The 22,342-nt window shown below is 47.3% G+C and overlaps 1 protein-coding gene across 2 annotated transcripts in view; it reads right to left on the minus strand.

Annotated features, from left to right (window-relative positions):
• The window catches only part of wdr27 (WD repeat domain 27), a 608,079-nt gene extending 601,583 nt beyond the window's left edge, over positions 1-6,496 (minus strand). For both annotated transcript variants that reach the window (XM_085979531.1, XM_085979524.1), the window contains exon 1: positions 6,417-6,496. In XM_085979531.1, the coding sequence (XP_085835657.1) occupies positions 6,417-6,472 (56 nt within the window). In that variant the 5' untranslated portion in view covers positions 6,473-6,496. The remainder of the gene's footprint in view (positions 1-6,416) is intronic.
• Positions 6,497-22,342: the final 15,846 nt, after the last annotated feature.

Genomic DNA, 22,342 nt, shown 5'->3' on the forward strand with positions numbered 1-22,342 from the left:
GAACATAAGAAATAGGAGCAGGATTAGGCCATTTGGCCCTTCGAGCCTGCTCCGCCATTCAATAAGATCATGGCTGATCTTCTACCTCATCTCCACTTTCCTGCACTATCCCCATATCCCTTGATTCCTTAATATTCAAAAATCTATCAATCTCTGTCTTGAATAGACTCAACAACTGAGCCTCCACAGCCCTCTGGGGTAGAGAATTCCAAAGATTCACCACCCTCTGGGTGAAGGAATTTCTCCTCATCTCAGTCCTAAATGGCCGACCCCTTATTCTGAGACTGTGACCCCTGGTTCGAGACTCCCCAGCCAGGGGAAACATCCTTCCCACATCTACCCTGTGAAGCCTGTAAGAATTTTGTATGTTTCAATGAGATCACCTCTCATTCTTCTAAATTCTAAGGAATATAGGCCTAGTCTACTCAATCTCTCCTCATCGGACAATCCCCCCATCCCAGGAACCAGTCTGGTGAACCTTTGTTGCACTCCCTCTATGGAAAGTATATCCTTCCTTCGTTAAAGAGACCAAAACTGTACACAATACTCCAGGTGTGGTCTCACTAGGGCCCTATATAATTGCAGTAAGATGTCTTTACTCTTATACTCAAATCCTCTTGTAATAAAGGCCAACATACCATTTGCTTTCCTAATTGCTTGCTGTACCTGCATGTTAACTTTCAGTGATTCGTGTACAAGGACACCCAGGTCCCTCTGAACACCAACATTTCCCAATCTCTCACCATTTAAAAACTACTCTATTTCTATTTTTCCTACCAAAGTGGACAACTTCACATTTCTCCACATTATATTCCATTTGCCATGTTCTTGCCCACTCACGTAGCCTATCTATATCCCATTGAAGCCTCCTTGCATCCTCCTCACAACTTACATTCCCACCCAGCTTTGTATCATCAGCAAACTTGGATATATTACATTTGGTCCCCTCATCCAAATCATTGATATAGATTGTGAATAGCTGAGGCCCAAGCACTGATCCTTGCGGTACCCCACTCGTTACAGCCTGCCAATCCAAAAATGACCCGTTTATTCCTACTCTGTTTTCTGTCCGTTAACCAATCCTCAATCCAGGCTAGTATATTACCCCCAATCCCATGAGCCCTAATTTTGTTTAATAACCTGTGTGGCATCTTATCGAATGCCTTCTGAAAATCCAAATACACCACATCCACTGATTCCCCCTTATCTATTCTGCTAGTTACAACCTCAAAAAACTCTAAGAGATTCATCAAACACGATTTCCCTTTCATAAATCTGTGTTGACTCTGCCCAATCCTATTATTATTTTCTAAGTGCCCTGTTACCACATCCTTAATAATAGATTCTAGCATTTTCCCGACTACCGATGTCAGTATTGCAGAGGGAGCTCCTGTTCCAGGTTACCAATGTCATGGTTCTGGACACGGTCTGGTTGCCCAGTCTGGTGCAGAATGCTGGGGACACAGTCTGGTTGCCCAGTCTGGTGCAGAGTGCGGTGGACACTGATGCGCCATCAATTACTCAAAAGACTGAGGTTAAGCGAGTAACAACCAGGCTTTTATTAACTAAAGAATGAACGTCTCGTCTCGAGTGGTCGACCCGTCCAGAATACTAAGGGACTGGGAGGTAGTCACTTATATACTTGGAATAGTGGGAGGAGTCAGCCGAGGCATGTCCAGACCTGTACCTAGTGGAATACACATACACATACAGACAGGTATAACAGTCGTTTACCACAGACACGGTCTGGTTGCCCAGTCGGGTGCAGGGTGCGGGGGACACGGTCTGGTTACCCAGTCTGGTGCAGAGTGCGGGGGACACGGTCTGGTTACCCAGTCTGGTGCAGAGTGCAGGGGACATGGTCTGGTTGCCCAGTCTGGTGCAGAGTGCGGGGGACACGGTCTGGTTACCCAGTCTGGTGCAGAGTGCGGGGGACACGGTCCGGTTGCCCAGTCAGGTGCAGAGTGCGGGGGACACGGTCTGGTTGCCCAGTCTGGTGCAGAGTGCGGGGGACACGGTCTGGTTACCCAGTCTGGTGCAGAGTGCGGGGGACACGGTCTGGTTACCCAGTCTAGTGCAGAGTGGGGGGGGGGACGGTCTGGTTGCCCAGTCTGGTGCAGAGTGCGGGGACACGGTCTGGTTGCCCAGTCAGGTGCAGAGTGCGGGGGACACGGTCTGGTTGCCCAGTCTGGTGCAGAGTGCGGGGGACACGGTCTGGTGCAGAGTGCGGGGGACACGGTCTGGTTGCCCAGTCTGGTGCAGTGTGCGGGGGACACGGTCTGGTTACCCAGTCTGGTGCAGAGTGCGGGGGACACGGTCAGGTTGCCCAGTCTGGTGCAGAGTGCGGGGGACACGGTCTGGTTACCCAGTCTGGTGCAGAGTGCGGGGCACACGGTCTGGTTACCCAGTCTGGTGCAGAGTGCGGGGGACACGGTCTGGTTACCCAGTCTGGTGCAGAGTGCGGGGGACACGGTCAGGTTGCCCAGTCTGGTGCAGAGTGCGGGGGACACGGTCTAGTTACCCAGTCTGGTGCAGAGTGCGGGGGACACGGTCTGGTTACCCAGTCTGGTGCAGAGTGCGGGGGACACGGTCCGGTTCCCCAGTCTGGTGCAGAGTGCGGGGGACACGGTCTGGTTACCCAGTCTGGTGCAGAGTGCGGGGGACACGGTCTGGTTGCCCAGTCTGGTGCAGAGTGGGGGGGGACACGGTCTGGTTACCCAGTCTGGTGCAGAGTGCGGGGGACACGGTCTGGTTACCCAGTCTGGTGCAGAGTGCGGGGGACACGGTCTGGTTACCCAGTCTGGTGCAGAGTGCGGGGGACACGGTCTGGTTACCCAGTCTGGTGCAGAGTGCGGGGGACACGGTCTGGTTACCCAGTCTGGTGCAGAGTGCAGGGACACGGTCCGGTTGCCCAGTCTGGTGCAGAGTGGGGGGGACACGGTCTGGTTACCCAGTCTGGTGCAGAGTGCGGGGGACACGGTCTGGTTACCCAGTCTGGTGCAGAGTGCGGGTGACACGGTCCGGTTACCCAGTCTGGTGCAGAGTGCGGGGGACACAGTCTGGTTACCCAGTCTGGTGCAGAGTGCGGGTGACACGGTCCGGTTACCCAGTCTGGTGCAGAGTGCGGGGGACACAGTCTGGTTACCCAGTCTGGTGCAGAGTGCGGGGGACACGGTCTGGTTGCCCAGTCTGGTGCAGAGTGCGGGGGACACGGTCTAGTTGCCCAGTCTGGTGCAGAATGCGGGGGACACGGTCTGGTTGCCCAGTCTGGTGCAGAGTGTGGGGGACACGGTCTGGTTGCCCAGTCTGGTGCAGAGTGCGGGGGACACGGTCCGGTTACCCAGTCTGGTGCAGAGTGCGGGGGACACGGTCTGGTTACCCAGTCTGGTGCAGAATGCGGGGGACACAGTCTGGTTACCCAGTCTGGTGCAGAGTGCGGGGGACACGGTCTGGTTACCCAGTCTGGTGCAGAGTGCGGGGGACACGGTCTAGTTGCCCAGTCTGGTGCAGAATGCGGGGGACACAGTCTGGTGCAGAGTGCGGGGGACACGGTCTGGTTTCCCAGTCTGGTGCAGAGTGCGGGGGACACGGTCTGGTTGCCCAGTCTGGTGCAGAGTGCGGGGGACACGGTCTAGTTGCCCAGTCTGGTGCAGAATGCGGGGGACACGGTCTGGTTGCCCAGTCTGGTGCAGAGTGTGGGGGACACGGTCTGGTTACCCAGTCTGGTGCAGAGTGCGGGGGACACGGTCTGGTGCAGAGTGCGGGGGACACGGTCTGGTTACCCAGTCTGGTGCAGAGTGCGGGGGACACGGTCTGGTTACCCAGTCTGGTGCAGAGCGTGGGGGACACGGTCTGGTTGCCCAGTCTGGTGCAGAGTGCGGGGGACACGGTCTGGTTACCCAGTCTGGTGCAGAGCGTGGGGGACACGGTCTGGTTGCCCAGTCTGGTGCAGAGTGCGGGGGCCACGGTCTGGTTACCCAGTCTGGTGCAGAGTGCGGGGGACACGGTTTGGTTACCCAGTCTGGTGCAGAGTGCGGGGGACGCGGTCTGGTTACCCAGTCTGCTGCAGAGTGTGGGGACACGGTCTGGTTACCCAGTCTGGTGCAGAGTGCGGGGGACACGGTCTGGTTACCCAGTCTGGTGCAGAGTGCGGGGGACGCGGTCTGGTTACCCAGTCTGGTGCAGAGTGCGGGGGACACGGTCTGGTTACCCAGTCTGGTGCAGAGTGGGGGGACACGGTCTGGTTACCCAGTCTGCTGCAGAGTGTGGGGGACACGGTCTAGTTACCCAGTCTGGTGCAGAGTGCGGGGGACACGGTCTGGTTACCCAGTCTGGTGCAGAGTGGCGGGGACACGGTCTGGTTACCCAGTCTGGTGCAGAGTGTGGGGGACACGGTCTAGTTACCCAGTCTGGTGCAGAGTGGGGGGGACACGGTCTAGTTACCCAGTCTGGTGCAGAGTGCGGAGGACACGGTCCGGTTACCCAGTCTGGTGCAGAGTGCGGGGGACACGGTCCGGTTACCCAGTCTGGTGCAGAGTGCGGGGGACACGGTCCGGTTGCCCAGTCTGGTGCAGAGTGTGGGGGACACGGTCTGGTTGCCCAGTCTGGTGCAGAGTGCGGGGGACACAGTCTGGTTACCCAGTCTGGTGCAGAGTGCGGGGGACACGGTCTGGTTACCCAGTCTGGTGCAGAGTGCGGGGGACACGGTCTGGTTGCCCAGTCTGGTGCAGAGTGCGGGGGACACGGTCTGGTTGCCCAGTCTGGTGCAGAGTGCGGGGGACACGGTCCGGTTGCCCAGTCTGGTGCAGAGTGCGGGGGACACGGTCTGGTTACCCAGTCTGGTGCAGAGTGCGGGGGACACGGTCTGGTTACCCAGTCTGGTGCAGAGTGCGGGGGACACGGTCTGGTTACCCAGTCTGGTGCAGAGTGCTGGGGACACAGTCTGGTTACCCAGTCTGGTGCAGAGTGCGGGGGACACGGTCTGGTTGCCCAGTCTGGTGCAGAGTGCGGGGGACACGGTCTGGTTACCCAGTCTGGTGCAGAGTGCGGGGGGGACACGGTCTGGTTGCCCAGTCTGGTGCAGAGTGCGGGGGACACGGTCTGGTTACCCAGTCTGGTGCAGAGTGCGGGGGACACGGTCTGGTTGCCCAGTCTGGTGCAGAGTGCGGGGGACACGGTCTGGTTACCCAGTCTGGTGCAGAGTGCTGGGGACACAGTCTGGTTACCCAGTCTGGTGCAGAGTGCGGGGGGGACACGGTCTGGTTGCCCAGTCTGGTGCAGAGTGCGGGGGACACGGTCTGGTTACCCAGTCTGTTGCAGAGTGGGGGGGGACACGGTCTGGTTACCCAGTCTGGTGCAGAGTGGGGGGGGACACGATTTGGTTACCCAGTCTGGTGCAGAGTGCGGGTGACACGGTCTGGTTACCCAGTCTGGTGCAGAGTGCGGGGGACACGGTCTGGTTACCCAGTCTGGTGCAGAGTGGGGGGGACACGGTCTAGTTACCCAGTCTGGTGCAGAGTGCGGGGGACACGGTCTGGTTACCCAGTCTGGTGCAGAGTGCAGGGGACACAGTCTGGTTACCCAGTCTGGTGCAGAGTGCGGGGGACACGGTCTGGTTACCCAGTCTGGTGCAGAGTGTGGGGACACGGTCTGGTTGCCCAGTCTGGTGCAGAGTGTGGGGACACGGTCTGGTTGCCCAGTCTGGTGCAGAGTGGCGGGGACACGGTCTGGTTGCCCAGTCTGGTACAGAGTGCGCACGCGCCCTGCCGAGGGGTCCACGCGCGCTGGCGGTTGGTGCGCGAGTCGGCGCGCACTCACGCAAGACCCTGTGACGGAGCTCGGGAGCGCGCACTCCCGCGAATCCCTGTGACGGAGCTCGGGCGCGCGCACTCCAGCGAGTCCCTGTGACGGAGCTCGGGCGCGCGCACTCCCGCGAGTCCCTGTGACGGAGCTCGGGCGCGCGCACTCCCGTGAGTCCCCGCGGCGGAGCTCGGGGGCGCGCACACTCCCGCGAGTCCCTGTGACGGAGCTCGGGCGCGCGCACTCCAGCGGTCCTGTGACGGAGCTCGGCGCGCGCACTCCCGCAAGTCCCTGTGGCGGAGCTCGGGCGCGCGCACTTCCGCAAGTCCCTGTGGCGGAGCTCGGGCGCGCGCGCATTCCCGCGAGTCCCTGTGGCGGAGCTAGGGCGCGCGCACTCCCGCGAGTCCCTGTGGCGGAGCTCGGGGCGCGCGCACTCCCGCGGGTGGCGGTGTTGACGCGCGCCGGCGGTTGGTACGGCAGCCCGCCCGGGGAAAGCGCTGACGGGCTGGGGTGCAGAGCGGCCCCCGGGGGGTTGCGGGGTTTTTTGTCTGCTGCAGCTGCTTCTTGTCACCGCATCGCTTGCATTGTAAGTTCGGTAAGATGAAAACGCCGGGTACTTGAGTGATGACCGCGGCTCTTCCCTCAGACTCTTCCCCCGCTCCCCGTCTCCCATGGCAGCCGCGCCACGCGACGGAACGTCCCGAGGCACAAAAAGGCAAAGCAGACGCGGGCGCGAACAACAAAACTCGAAACAATAGTCGCTTGGGAATGGAAGGGGGCCGAGTGGGCAGAACGGAGCTTCGTGCGTTTCTCAGCCAGCTTTTTACAACCAAGGTGCAAAATTGGAACGTTTTTAACATTGTGTATGTTTACATCCTAGGGTACTTAAGGAAGTGGCCCTGGAGATAGTAGACGCATTGCTGGTCATTTTCCAGAACTCGATAGACTCTGGTACAGTACCCATGGATTGGAGGATAGCTAATGTTACCCCACTATTCAAAAAAGGTGGCAGAGAAAAAGCGGGGAATTATAGACCGGTAAGCCTGACATCGGTAGTGGGGAAAATGCTAGAGTCCATCATAAAAGATGTAATAGCAGAGCACTTGGAAAGCAGTGACAGGATCGGACAAAGTCAACATGGATCTACAAAAGGTAAATCGTACTTGACTAATCTACTGGAATTTTTTGAGGATGTAACTGGTAGAATAGATAAGGGAGAACCAGTGGATGTGGTGTATTTGGACTTTCAGAAGGCTTTCGATAAGGCCCTGCGTAAGAGATTAGCGTGCAAAATTAAGGCACATGGGATTGGGGGCAAGGTATTGACTTGGATAGAGAACTGGTTGACAGGTAGAAAGCAAAGAGTTGGAATAAAAGGGTCGTTTTCCGAGTGGCAGGCAGTGATTAGTGGGGTACCACAAGGATCGGTCCTAGGACCCCAGCTGTTCACAATATATATTAATGATCTGGACGAGGGAATTGGATGTAATATCTCCAAATTTGCAGACGACACAAAGCTGGGTGGGAGGGTATGCTGTGAGGAGGATGTCGTGAAACTCCAGTACGATTTGGACAGGTTGGGTGATTGGGCAGAAACATGGCAAATGCACTATAATGTGGATAAATGTGAGGTTATCCACTTTGGTGGCAAAAACAGGAAGGCAGATTATTATTTGAATGGCAATAGATTGGGAGAAGGGGAAGTGCAAAGAGACCTGGGTGTTCTTGTGCAACAGTCGCTGAAGGTAAGCATGCAGGTGCAGCAGGCGGTTAAGAAGGCAAATGGTATGTTGGCCTTCGTAGCAAGAGGGTTCGAGTACAGGAACAAAGATGTCTTGCTGCAGTTGTACAGGGCCTTGGTGAGACCGCACCTTGAGTATTGTGTGCAGTTTTGGTCGCCTTATCTGAGGAAGGATGTTCTTGCCATGGAAGGAGTGCAGCGAAGATTCACCAGGCTGATACCTGGATGGCAGGAATGATGTATGAGGAGAGAATGTGTCGATTGGGCTTATACTCACTGGAATTTAGAAGATTGAGAGGGGATCTCATCGAAACCTATAAAATTCTGTCAGGCCTGGACAGACTAGATGCAGGAAGGATGTTCCCGATGACCGGGGAGTCCAGAACCAGGGGTCATAGTCTAAGGATAAGGGATAAGCCATTTAGGACAGAGATGAGGAGGAATTTCTTCACCCAGAGAGTGGTGAACCTGTGGAATTCTCTGCCACAGAGGGTGGTGGAGGCCAGTTTATTGAATATATTCAAGAAGGAGTTGGATATATTTCTTAAGGCTAAAGGGATCAAGGGATATGGGGAGAAGGCAGGGACAGGGTACTGAATTTGGATGATCAGCCATGATCTCATTGAATAGGCTCGAGGGGCCGAATGGCCTACTCCTGCTCCTATCTTCTATGTTTCTATGTCTGCATGCTGGTCCCTTGGAAAAATTAAACCAAAAAGAGCCAAAACGAACCTTGGGATATTTCAAAAGCAATGAGATGCCGTAATGAAAGGAAGTAGAGATGAGCTTCTGCGGGCCAATGGACCTTATTCTTGACTCTGTATTTCCCTAAATCACTTCTCAGATTGAAACCCTTTGTTTTTCGTTTGTATTTATGCTTTTTACCTCTGTAATTTCCTCCAGCCCTGTAATCCCCTAGACCTCTGTGCTCTGCCTATTCTGGCCTCTTAAGCATCCCTGATTTTAATCGCTCCACCATTGGCAGCTATGCCTTCAGCCTAAGTTTTGGAATTCCCTCCTTAAGCCTTTCCGCCTCTCTCTCCTCCTTTAAGACGTTCCTTAAAACCTACCTCTTCCACCAAGCTTTGGTCATCTGCCCTAATATCTTATATGGCTCGGTGTTAAATTTTGTTTTTTTCTTCACGCTCCTGTGAAGTGCCTTGGGACGTATTATTATGTTAAAGGCGCTATATAATTATAAGTTGTTTTCTTTTATGTTGTGGCCTTCCTGGAGTTGATCTGTAGGTGGATCCGATCCCTCAAAGCCTCCCAAATCAGAAGATGCTGGAGGTGCTCAGCGGGCCAGACTGCAGCAGTCGAGTAAACATTGGGCAGGAGGGTCAGTTGACCTTTCAGGAACATAAGAAATAGGAGCAGGAGTAGGCCATTCGATCCCTCAAGCCTGCTCTGCCATTCAATTAGATCATGGCTGATCTTCGACCTCAACTCCACTTTCCCACACTATCCTCATATCCCTTGATTCCTGTAGTATCCAAAAATCTATTGATCTCAGCTTTGAATATACTCAACGACTGAGCATCCATAGCCCTCTGGGGTAGAGAATTCCAAAGCTCCACAAGCTTTGAGTGAAGAAATTTCTCCTCCTGTCAGTCCTAAATGGTCAACTTCTTATTCTGAGACTATGAACCCTAGTTCTAGACTCTCCAGCCAGGGGAAAGATCCTCCCAGCATCTACCCTGTCAAGCACTTCAAGAAATTTATATGATTTTCTATATAGGTATAAAACCTTTCCCCAGAACGGAGAGAAAGAAAACCCCTGAACCGTAAAACCCTCCATTAGTTCATGTAGCAGGACCTAACCCACAATTATTTTTCTCTGGGTGGTGGGAATCTCAGACATTTGTACCCCAAGCTATTCTGAAGGACCAGCCTCCATTATAGTCAATACCAATGTAGTTAGATAATGCCCATTTACCCACACCTTTGGAGCAGTTTAGGTGGCAAGTGGAAAGCTGAAATTATGTCAACTGGGCACAAAGGTCAAAGATATTTTATACTCAGTACCATATCTTTATATAAATACATTTTAAGGCAGAAATGAAGGGACTATTGCAAGCCTTCTTTCTTGTTTACATTAATTGGATCCGTCGCCCAGTAACTGACTAAATTGGTGTTTTTTGTCTATTACTGGTAAGCATTTATCATTATCTCTGGTAAACTCATATTGGGCAATGTGTTGTGCCATTAAAACTCCAAGCTAAATTTAACAAAAAAGCCCACGGTATCATCCACTGCTTGGAAATAATTGAAAGAACTTGCTTTCACCCCTTCAGAAAGTCCTAAAGCACTTCACAGTAAATTAATTACTTTTGAAGTAATGTAGAACAACGTGACAGCCAATTTGCGCACACACAGCAAGCTCCCATATACAGCAATGAGAGGAATGACAAATTACACTTTTTGTTATGTTGGTTGAGGCTGTTTTGTTATATTTTGGCCAGGATAGTGGGAGAACTCCCCTGCTCTTCTTCAATATAGCTCCATACACCTGAGATGGCAGACAGGACCTTAGTTTAATGTCTCACCCGAAATATGGCAACTCCAACAGTGAGTGTCAGGCAAGATTATGTACTCAAGTGCTGGAGGGGTTTGAACACATGAACTTCTGACTCAGAAGCAAGAGTGCTTCCACTGAGTCAAGGCTGACACTAATTGGCCAGAAAAAATGACCAAGAATGTGAAAATAAGGCACCAAATCCTTCTCTTAGTAAATACAGGCATGCTTAAATAATTTTTTTTCCAATAAAGTGAAATTGTTTTCCTTAAATGGGAAGGTATGTATTTGGAAACGGTATCTTCTATCAGACACTGCATGTTCATCGGTTTGTGTGCGTAAGGGAGTGAGTGAGTATTAGTTGATGCAAAAACAAAGCAAACCTACTTTAGTTTCTAGAATAGGAATGTTCATCATGCCAAATAAAAGGAACGCTTTGAGATTACCATGAATCTGTTCGAGCTGCCAAGAACACAATTAGTCACCAACTCATTTTTCATTCTATGTGATTTAAAAAACACTGCAACTCTTCTGAGAATTTCCTATAGATTCCATGCCAGGTTTTCGGGGGTCATCAATATTCTAAGTACTGTCAGTGTGAAAGAATTCCTTTGACACCTGCATAAAACATTTACGATGTCAGGAATAGGACAAACCGGATTTCAGTCTCACAAAATGATTATCAAACAGGTAGAAACTACAACAAAATATATGTAAACCAGCAGTAAAATATAATGGAAAAATTGCAAATACTGGAAATCTGAAATAAAAATAGAAAGTGCTGGCAATACACCTCAGGAGCTTAAATGGACACAGAAGCCTAACTAGACCGTCTAGATCAACACCGTGGCTACAAGAGCAGGGCAGAAGCTAGGTCCTCTGCGAAGATTGGCTCACCTCCTGTCACCTCAATGCTTCTCCACCATCCACAAGGCTCAGGGGTGTGATGGAATACTCGCCACTCGTCTGGATGGGTGCCGCCTCAACAGCACTCAAGAAGCTCGACACCATCCAGAACAGAGCAGTTGTGAGATCGGCACCCCGCCACTAGGACTACCAAGCAACTTATAAAGAAGAATCATAGAATGGTTACAGCACAGAAGGAGGCCATTCGTTCTGTCGAGCCCATGCCAGCTCTCTGCAAGAGCACTTCAGCTAGTCCCACTCCCCCGAAAGTAAAAGCATTTAAGGCCATGAAGGAAAATGGGACAGAATTAAGACGGATTCAATACCAAAAGGCATGCCCGGAGTGTAAAAAGGGGCATCAAAATGACAAAAGAAAAATTTTGAATTGAATGTGGCAAGAGAAGTGAAGAATAATAAAATGTTTTTTAGTTATATTAAGAGAAAAGGAAAAGCCAGGAATGGAGTGGGGCTGCTGAAAGTGGGATCGGGTGAGGGCATGAAAACTGATGCTAGACAGGCTGCAAAAGTACTAAGTAAGTTTTTTGCCTCAGTCTTTACAATGGAGGAGACAGGCAACGTATTTGATCTGGAAAGAGAAGTAGAGGGTGTTGCAGAGGTAAGTTGTAACACTTATTCACACTACTACCAGCATGGTTACTGAACAACTGTGCAACCTTAAGGTAAATAAATCTCGAGCTGGAAAGATGCATTTCAGGATCCTTAAGGAAATGAGGGAGGAAGTCTCAGGAACTCTGGCACAAATCTTCCAGAAATCAGTGAGATGTACCTGGGAACTGGAGAAAGACAGATGTTACTCCTATTTTTAAAAAAGGTGGCAAAAGTGACCCAGTAAACTACAGACCAGTGAGTTTGACGTCCATTGTGGGTAAAGTTATTGAACATCTTATTAAAGATAAGATCATGGAGCATCTGGATAGAAATAAAATCATAAAAGATAGCCAATATAGTTGAAGGAGATTGCCCACTAGCACCTTCTCCCAGTCACTAAGGACGGGCAACAAATGCCATTCTTGCAGGCGTCACCCATATCTCACAAACAAATGAAGACCAATAATGCGTGGTCTGTCAAAGGGTACACACTTGAAACATCAGAGCCTGTCTTTTTTACTTTCAGGTGCTCACTGGCTTGCTGTGTATTTTCAGCATTTTTTGTGTTTTTATTATTTATTATATATGTAAGGAACTGCGAGATGTAGAAACACAATGGGGTAGATTTTGACTTTTTGCGATAGTGTGAAATGGGTGATAGCAATTAACTTCAATGGAAATAAAAAATCGAGAGCGGTGTAAAACGGTCTGCCAACTCACTATCGCACAGTCAAAATCTACCCCAATAACTTTGTGTCTGGAAATCCTATTGCAAAATTCCAGATTAAATATTTTCCCCCCAAAAAGATATTATAATATTGTCTAGTTAATAAGCTGCTAATTATAGGAAATGTGTACCTCAAATGTTGTCATAGTACCTTATTACTTTTCTATAATTCCTTAGTATGATTCAAAATATAATATTGCAGCATGTGGAAGATGCATGGATGGCTGGAGCGTTTATTAAGAAAACAGATGTCAACTTTTTTCAACACTTAATCAGGATACCTTACATCCTGAATATAGTTTCAGAGGATGATGTCAAAAGGAACACGACACCTTCAAAACTCAGCTCAGCTTAAATCAACATTAGGAACTGTGCCTTTCTCTGCTGAAGTATGCAATCACCAGTAATTGTTTCTGACTATATTCAGTGGAGTTTCCAAAGAGTAATTGAGACAAAAATGTATTTAGTTTTCAAAATAATATTAATAGTATATCATTAGTTAAACATTGGGTAACAAAATGTCATTTATTGCCTTTTGAAATCAGTTGTGTAAGTATCCAATTAATATTGTGCATCAATGGAAACAGTTAATGATAATTGCACACTTCAGCAGACAAAGGCGTATTTCTGCACTTAAAGTTTCCAAATTTGAAAGGTTGCAGTAAGATTAAATATTTTGTTAAATGTCAACACTGAGTAATAGTTATTCTATCTCCAAGTTTGGCAGACAATATAATATTTAATATCCTCATTACAATCTGTTCAAACTGAAGTTGGAATAAATACAAAAGTCAATTATTAAATTTAGCAACACAGTCCAAAAATTACATATCATCTATAACGTAACATCTATATATGAAGGGATGTGTGTTTCAACGGTGTAACACTGAATTAATACACAAAACATATACTGAAACAAAGGCTTTAAACAACTCACTACATGCATGGCAATTTTAATATGTTTACCAGTTCTGCTTTGCAAGTGTTTCAGGTAATCACACGTAGCATATCCTTATCTGATAATGACCTCCTGATGTGATTAACTTTTGACTAGCATGCAGATTCCTTTTTTTCATCTGATGCATCATTAGTTCTTTGAGGTTTAAACTAGGTCAATTTGAATATGCATGGCATGACGGTAAAGTAAGCAGTAAAGATGTCAATTTCTAAATCCTTACAGTGGAATTACAGATTGCCACTTGGGATGTTTCTACTGGGACTAACATGGCATTGTAGTCCAGAAAAGATTCAGTGAATCCCCTTCTACAACAGCCATGATCTGATAGAATGGTTGAACAACTGACAACTAAATTTTGCCATATTGAGTTATTTGACTGTAAATGTGTTGTGTTACAGGCAACACAATGGGTTAGTAACCACTGTGCTAGCCAGCTTCTCATCTGCATGGTTGCATTTCCAAGAGCTGCCTGCCTCTTTAATCCAGCTTCCACATCTTGACAAGTTTTGGTCAGTTCCTGGGTAGCTTGTTAGAGTGTTTATGACTTGGAGCATTTCACTTTGGGAAAACGAAAAAATATTAGCATTACCTGTTACTTCCTATTACAAGGGCATCTCCTGTCAACTCCTCATGAATGCTTCACAGCAACCACCCATGGGCAAGTCTGAGATCTGGATGTTCCAGCCGAAAGAGTGCTCAAACATGAGAATTTGTTTCAAGGGAAGAAAATAGAATAAGGAGCAATGACAGTGGGTTTGAAAAGAAAGTAGGATATTTAACCTCTTCAATATGCCATCATACTGGTGGGTGTTGAGCAATACATCTGCGCTGTTGATCACAGCATTTGAGCAAGTCACTGAGGCCTATCAAATCAAAGTGAATATGGTTTCCGGATCATCTAGGCCTGTGGTCTGTCCCCTCGCAAACAGAGGATCCACCTACAGTGTTCCTAACAGTGTTGTCCAATAGAAATTGCTGACTAGCTACAGGTGTGGCTAAGCCAAATACCATTTTAGCCACATACACTAATTTTAGTAAAAAAAAGCCTTACACACCACAGAATACAGTTAAATGTACTTCTGTTCGTATGTGTATATTTACCTAACACCTAGCACTATGCAATAACCAAGGAAGTAAAGCACTCATGATCAAAAAACACTCGAACGCTCTTCTTTCCATCTTACCATTTTACCAACAAACAAAAAGGTTAAAATACACATGCACACACTGTGTGAATATGAGTATTGAGGTCACATGCTCAACAACGGTGTTAATCACTCATTATTTATTAATCAGAAATGCAATTAGTCATTGACATGAATCTTGTCATTCATGTGGAAATGACTTATGAAGTAATACTGGGCGGCCTGCTGGTGGCACTGTCCAGGGAGAGTATAAATACTCGGGCATGGGCCCAGCTTGCTCAGGACATTCTTTAACAGGAACTAGTGAAGGACACAATTAGATCTCCATGTTGAAAACCAGTTGATTAAAGCCTTGTTTAATACTCAGACCAAGTGCCTAGTAGTTTTCTTACGTCAGTCATATCCAGATCCCTAATTAGCCACATGTGGCTAACGTATAGGACGACACTGGTTTATAACAGAGACTGATGAGGGGGTTTTGATCCTGGTAGATGCCATTCTGTAGCATCCTTTCAGAACAGCTTTCAAAGAAAAACAAAAGCATGCAGGAACATTTTGTGCCTGTAGAAGAATAACATTGTGTTTTGGAATTATTCATCCTGTACTTGCTATGGAGTCTGTCCAAAATCCATTATTATGAGACAAAGTGTAGCCAGAATGCACACAAGATGGTTTATGCATCATACCTACAGATAAAGAGATGTAGGAGGTTGCTCTTTTGCTGTTTAGGGAAAAAATGCATTAGGCGGGGACAGGAAAAACAGAAATAGCTGGAAATACTCAGCAGGTCAGGCAGCATCTGAAACGTTAACTCTGTTTCTCTTTCCACAGATGCTGCCTGACCTGCTGAGTATTTCCAGCTCTTTGTTTTTGTTTCAGATTTCCAGCATCTGCAGTATTTTGCTTTTGTGACAGGAAAAACAGCATAGTCAACTAACCCCTAAAATACTATTAGGAAATTATCAATAAACCTTTGGTAGGACAATTAACTGATGACATAGATTTAATGGAATAATTTCAATGTGCAGGAGAGGGACAATACAACTACAAAGCAATGCTTTGGTTACGTGGGCCCTAATGTTTCTGGGCTGAGCAGAGACCCTGGGACATTTAAGTCTGGTTCCTACTCGATGAAATTTCTTGACATTTCCTCAGAAAGAGGCGCATTTTCACAGCACATAATTATATTGTGGAAGATGCATAAGTAACAGTGCGAGTGCGATACCTTTGGGTATGTTAATGCACCAGCTGACCTATCAAGGCTATGGAACCACAACTTGAGAGTGTCAGATGTGTGCTGTGATAAATCTCCAGTGATATGATGGATATCTGATATTTCACTCTTGCAGGATTATGGTAACAATGCAATAGATTCATCAGGCAGAATTTTTAGACTAACCACTCACATGAAAAGAAAACCATTAAAAATGAATTCATACCAGGTAACTCAGGGGTTATGGTTCTGTTACTGGACTAATAATCTAGAGAATTTGAGTTCAAATCCCACCATGGCAGTACCCCCTGTATGAGAATTTTAATTCATTTTTTTTTTAAAGCTGATATCAGTAAAAGTGACCACAAAGCTATCATAAAAACCAAACTGGTTCACTAATGTCCTTTAGGGAAGGAAACCTGCTGTCCTTACCCGGCCTGACCGGTCTGCCCATGGGTGGTTGCTGTGAAGCATTCATGAGGAGTTGTGGTTGCTGTGAAGCATTCATGAGGAGTTGTGGTTGCTGTGAAGCATTCATGAGGAGTTGACAGGAGATGCCCTTGTAATAGGAAGTAACAGGTAATGCTAATGTTTATGCTCATGTAGAGCATAAACACAACATAGACCTGTTGGACCGAATGTCCTGTTTCTGTGCTGTGAATTCTAGGTAATTCTGAATTGGCCTAGCAAGCTACTCAGTTGTATCAAATTGCTAATACAGCAGTTCAAGAAGAAGGCCCACCGCCACCTTTTCAGGGCAATTAGGAATGGGCCATAAATGCCAGCTTTGGCAGTGATGCCCACATCCCGAGAATGAATTAAAATAAATCCATAACTCACATTAAAGCATTGGCATATGTTCTTTGGACTGCGAGGCGTGCAAGCTGTTATTGGTCTCAAAGCATCTAGGAAGACACAATTGGATCAGAATAAAGTGATAAGATCCTGAAAAATTTGCAACAATTGGGAGGTATCAGCTTTTAACTGGTAGGTTTGTACATCTTTGTAAATCTGATCCCTAATTGCTGGTATAAATGCACTTTGAACTGGTCTTTACAGTAAACCATTTCTGCCATCTGACTCAGCTCGGAACTAATTTAAAGGCAGTGGGCCCTAATTTCATTAGCACCTGAACCCAGGTGCGAATCTGGTGGCACACCAGAACAGAGAGGCCCGAGGACCGAGCTAAATTTGTCCTTGGCCCACATCAGAATAATTCAGGCAAGTTGCATTGGGGCATCTGATTGGCGGGGCTTACCCATTTCATCCCGTGCTGAGGCCCACAGTTAAGTCCAGGGGAGTGGGAAGAGGTGATCGGGAGGGGGGGTGATGGCGAGTTGAGAGCGGTCCGCAGTTTTTTTGTAGAACCAGGAGGAGCACTTCCCTTCACAAAATATAAAAACTTCCAAAAGTTTGGGGCCATATTTTTAGTGGCCTCCAGGAGTCCCTTTAGGGACTGTTGGTTAGGCTGCTCAAGATCCGGGAATACCAGTTGGAGCCTGCGCATTGCAAGCTGTAAATAGTGTAAAAAAATCAATCCGGGTTGGAAATACGCATAGGTGCTTCATTTTGGCCGCCTAAAATAAACCAAGTCCAATTTTGTAGTGGCCCGAATGTCTGCGCAGATCAGGCATGGGCAGGCTTCTACCCTGCTACATTGGTTATCATTGTGCCCACTTTAGGCCCATAAAATGCTGCAACAATGTTAAATTAAGACCCCAGTATATCTTAAACACTGGCACATAACGTGCCAGCTGTTTTGGCCTAGAAATCTGATCAGCTCACTTGTCTTCTTTCTAAGTCAGAAGGTCGTACGTTCAAGCCCCACTCCTGAGATTTGAGCACATCATCTAGCCCGTCACCTAGTACAGTACTGAGGGCGTGCTGCACTGTCAGAGGTGCCATTCTTCAAATTTTATTTTTCGTTTATGGGATGTGGGCAGCATTTTTTGCCCATCCCTAGTTGCCCATGAGAAGGTGGTGGTGAGCTGCCGCCTTGAACCGCTGCAGTCCGTGTGGTGAAGGTACTCCCACAGTGCTGTTAGGGAGGGAGTTCCAGGATTTTGATCCAGCGACAATGAAGAATCGGCATTATACTTCTAAGTCAGGATGGTGTGTGACTTGGAGGGGAACTTGGCGGTGGTGTTGTTCCCATGCACCTGCTACCCTTGTCCTTCCAGCTGGAAGAGGTCGCAGGTTTGGGAAGTGTTGCCGAAGAAACCCGTGAGCCTGAGGCTCTGTTCAGGTGGATGTAATTTATCTGATAGCAATATTCAAAGAGCAGGGGAGTTTGTCCCAGACTCCTGGCCACTGTTTATCGCTCAACCAAAACCATATGAATTGATCATTTATATAATTTGCTGTTTGTTGAACCTTGTGGTGTGCAAATTAGCATTTACTTATAATGTTGACTATACTCCAAAAGCACTTAAGTTGGACATCCTGGGGATGTGAAAGGTGCTATATAAATACAAGTCTTTCTTTCTAAGAAGCACTTTGAAATGTTTCAAGGTGATAAGTCACTATATAAAATGTTAAATATGTTTTCATAAGTTATTCAACTCTTGTTAGTAAACTTACATGGGAAAGAAGTGACATTTCTACGGGATTTCATGGATCAGTATATAATAGATTTAGGTCAAGCAACTAGAAGAGTTAAATCCCAGCACCAGTAGTCCTTCGTACAGTTGATTGCCAAAGCATTTGTTCTGGATTATGCTTTTAACCTTTTCCCAACTTCCAATGCTTCCTGTCAGTCTTCATTATAACTGTTCTCAAAAACTATACAAGGGAGCCCTCTTCAGATCAGTTTGAATTTAGCATAAATTTGTGCTTATCAAAGTAAGCGATGGTAATGCCGGGACAGGCACACTATTCACCTTTGGGCACAGAGTTAGCATCAAGCAAACCTAGGTTAGATAAAGTAAAATCAAATGCCAGTTTAGGGTCTCTTTATTCTGCCCCAACCTCAGTCTTTAAACATTTAGAAATTAGTGTGGCTCACTATGATGCTATCAATCAATGGGGTACAGTAGCATAGTGGTTATGTTACTGGACTAGTAATCCAGAGGCCTGGACTAATGATCCAGAGACACGAGTTCAAATCCCACCACGATATCTGCGCTCCTCCAATTCTGGCCCCTTGAGCATCCCTGATTTTAATCGCTCAACCATTGAAGGCCGTGCCTTTCGCTGCCAAGGCCCTAAGCTGTGGAATTCCCTCCCTAAACCTCTCAGCCTCTCTTTCCTCTAAGACGCTCCTGAAAACCTAGCTCTTTGACCAAGCTTTTAGTCATCTGCCATAATTTCTCCTTATGTGGCTCGGTGTCAAATTTTGTTTCATAACGCTCCTGTGAAGTGCCTTGGGTTAAGGTGCTATATAAATACAAGTTGTTGTTGTACTCAAGGATAATGATGCCAACAATGAAGGGAGCATAATTCCGTGATAGATGGGTGCTTTGATGACTAAGCAGGCCGATACCCGAGACATAAGCCTCACATTCCTGAGGGGTTCTATTGATCCTTCTGACGTTGCCAATTCTTCCATCTCTCATGTCTTGCCTCCACACTGGCACAGCGTTGTAGCTCAAAGCCCTTCACTCCTTCTCTTACTCCAGTATGTCATGGAAACCCCTGGCCACCGAGCGATGTCCAAGAGTCAACAATGATGATTCACTGCTTCAAGTGAATCTGCCAGGTGTCCTTTTAGCGCCTTTGTTGTGCGCCCCGCTTCCTTCTACCATTCACCAGTTCTGCTGCTTCAGCAACCATACGTTGGCCATCCAAACAACATGTCCAACCTAATATTCTGAGCATTGATTATCATAGCTTCAATGCTAGTGCTATCAGCATGTCCCAGCACTTCATTGTTAGTGACCTTCTCTTGCCACCTAATATACAAAGTAAAGTAAGAGGGTGTCTTTGGTGAAACCTGTCCAGCTGTTGTGTCTGTCTTCTATAGAGTGTGCACGTTTCATACAGGAGATTGGTAATGATGACAGTCTTATAAACCTTCAGTTTAGTGACAACCTTAATACCACGCTGATTCCAAACACACTTGGACATTGTGAAGGAAGACAAATAAATACAATAAACTCGCAGGCAGAAAGTTTAAAAGAACTCCTCCTGAGTAAAGTTCCTTTTATTAAAAGAAACAAAATTCAGAATAGCAGAATGATGAGTGCAAAAGTGGATACACTTACTTTACACTACCCCTGATATGCATGAACCCTTTTCCTTCTTAAGTGTCAGCTTGACTCAGTTAGTAGCATTCTAATTTTTCCATCAGCGCCACCATTACTTAGTGGGAGATAGAATACCGGCAGCATGGAAAAATCTTCCTGTGAAATATTACAGAATATGAACTACCCTCAACAAATAAGAGAGCTAAGGCAGGGGGAGTGGAGAAACATATTCATGGTATAAAAATAAAAGGACATTTTCACAATAGTTTCAGGTTAAAGAAGAAGAATGTGATGAGCTCTTCCAGGTATTTGGATAGGTAAACAATGCACTCAAGTTCATGGAGAAAACAGATCAGTAACAAAATGGTGCTTTAAAAAGATGGATAAACTGACGTGCTTGAACATTCATGCGGTAACAAGAGCAGATGGAATACATCAGAAATACTTGAGGAAATGAGGGAATAAATAGTGGAAAGCTGCGGTGGAAAAATTTTCACGGCTCATTAAATACTGGAACAACACAGGATAACTTGAAAAGTGATGCTGTTCCAATTTAAAAACAAATAGCACGGGAAGTAGAAGTCCATTAGCTTGATATTTTTAGGAGGAAAACACTTCAAAAGCATTCGACAGCAGAGACAATAGGGTAGATCTTTCCAGCCCACGCCCACCACCAGAGGCCCGACCAATCCAGGTTCCGGGAGAGAGGTAAAAAGTAATCCAAGTGTGACGTCAGCAGGAAGCAGGTAAGTGATTGGTTGGTGAGTATTTCTCTCTTTTTTAAACTTTAACTCTGTTTTATAGTTTCTAAGGTCTCTCTGGTGTAGCGGGGACTGTTGGTAAACTATTTAACTGTAGTGTAATTAGTGGGATTGATTGATTTAATTTAAACTCAATTAATTAAAGGGTAAGTCATGGCAGGAAATCCGGGCCCCGTGATCTGCTCCTCCTGCGAGATGTGGGAACTCAGGGACACTTCCTGTGTCCCTGACAACTACATGTGCAGGAAGTGCACCCAGCTGCAGCTACTGACAGACCGCATTGCGGCGCTGGAGCTGCGATTGGATGCATACTGGAGCATTCACGATGCTTGGGACATCGTGAATAGCACGTTTAGGGAGTTGGACACACCGCAGGTAGAGGTTGGACAGGAAGAAAGGGAACGGGTGACCAACAGGCAGAGTACTAGGCGCAGGCAGGTAGTGCAGGGATCCCCTGTGGCCATCCCCCTCTCCAACAGATATACCACTTTGAGTACTGTTGGGGGGGGATGGCTTATCAGAGGAAGGCAGCAGCAGCCAACTTCCTGGCACCAGGGGTGGCTCTGCTGCACAGAATGGAAGGAAAAAGTGTGGTAGAGCTATAGTAATAGGGGATTCAATTGTAAGGGGAATAGATAGGCATTTCTGCGGCCGCAAACGAGACTCCAGGATGGTGTGTTGCCTCCCTGGTGCAAGGGTCAAGGATGTCTCCGAGCAGCTGCAGAACATCTTGGAAGGGGAGGGTGAACAGCCAGTTGTCGTGGTGCATATAGGCACCAACGATATAGGTAAAAAGCGGGATGAGGTCCTAAAAGCGGAATATAGGGAGTTAGGAGGTAAATTAAAAAACAGGACCTCAAAGGTAGTAATCTCAGGATTGCTACCAGTGCCACGTGCTAGTCAGAGTAGAAATAGAAGGATACTTCAGATGAATACGTGGCTAGAGGAATGGTGCCAGGGGGAGGGATTCAAGTTCCTGGGACATTGGAACCGGTTCTGGGGGAGGTGGGACCAGTTCAAACCGGACGGTCTGCACCTGGGCAGGGCTGGATCCGATGTCCTAGGGGGAGTATTTGCTAGTGCTGTGGGGGAGGGTTTAAACTAAAATGGAAGGGTGTTGGGAACCTGAGCAGGGAGACAGAGGAAAGGAAAACAAGGATAAAAGCAAAAGATAGGAAGGAGAAAAACAAAAGTGGCAGTCAGAGAAATCAACAGTTTAAATCAAACGTGGCCACAGTAAATAATAATTCTAATAGGTCTAAGAGCGTTAAAAAAACAAGCCTGAAGGCTTTGTGTCTTAATGCGAGGAGCATTTGTAATAAGGTGGATGAATTGGCTGCGCAAATAGAGGTAAACGAATATGGTTTGGTTGGGATTACGGAAACGTGGCTCAAGGATGGCCAAGACTGGGAACTCAACATCCAGGGGTATTCGATATTCAGGAAAGATAGGCAAAAAGGAAAGGGAGGAGGGGTAGCATTACTGGTTAAAGAAGGGATTAACACAATTGTAATGAAGGATATTGTAAGGGGTCGTTTTAACGAGCTTATGGTGTGCTAAATCGGTTTTGATTTTCGCACTACTCGTGAGCGGTTTCGAAGCGCTCCCCCCTCACGATTCTAGACACTGGGCTTATTGCCAGACAACCTTTGTGTGTTGGCCCAACTCGTGACTCGGAAGACAAATGGTCAGATGAGACAGATTAAGTTTTAAATCAAAACAATCTTTATTTTTGAAAGAGAATGTACACAGAGAAAAATGGCAAGAATAAATGCAGATGAAAA

The sequence above is a fragment of the Somniosus microcephalus genome, chromosome 3 (assembly GCF_052327205.1).
Source record: "Somniosus microcephalus isolate GS21.2 chromosome 3, FLI_Smic_1.0, whole genome shotgun sequence".
NCBI classification, from domain to species: Eukaryota; Metazoa; Chordata; class Chondrichthyes; order Squaliformes; family Somniosidae; genus Somniosus; species Somniosus microcephalus.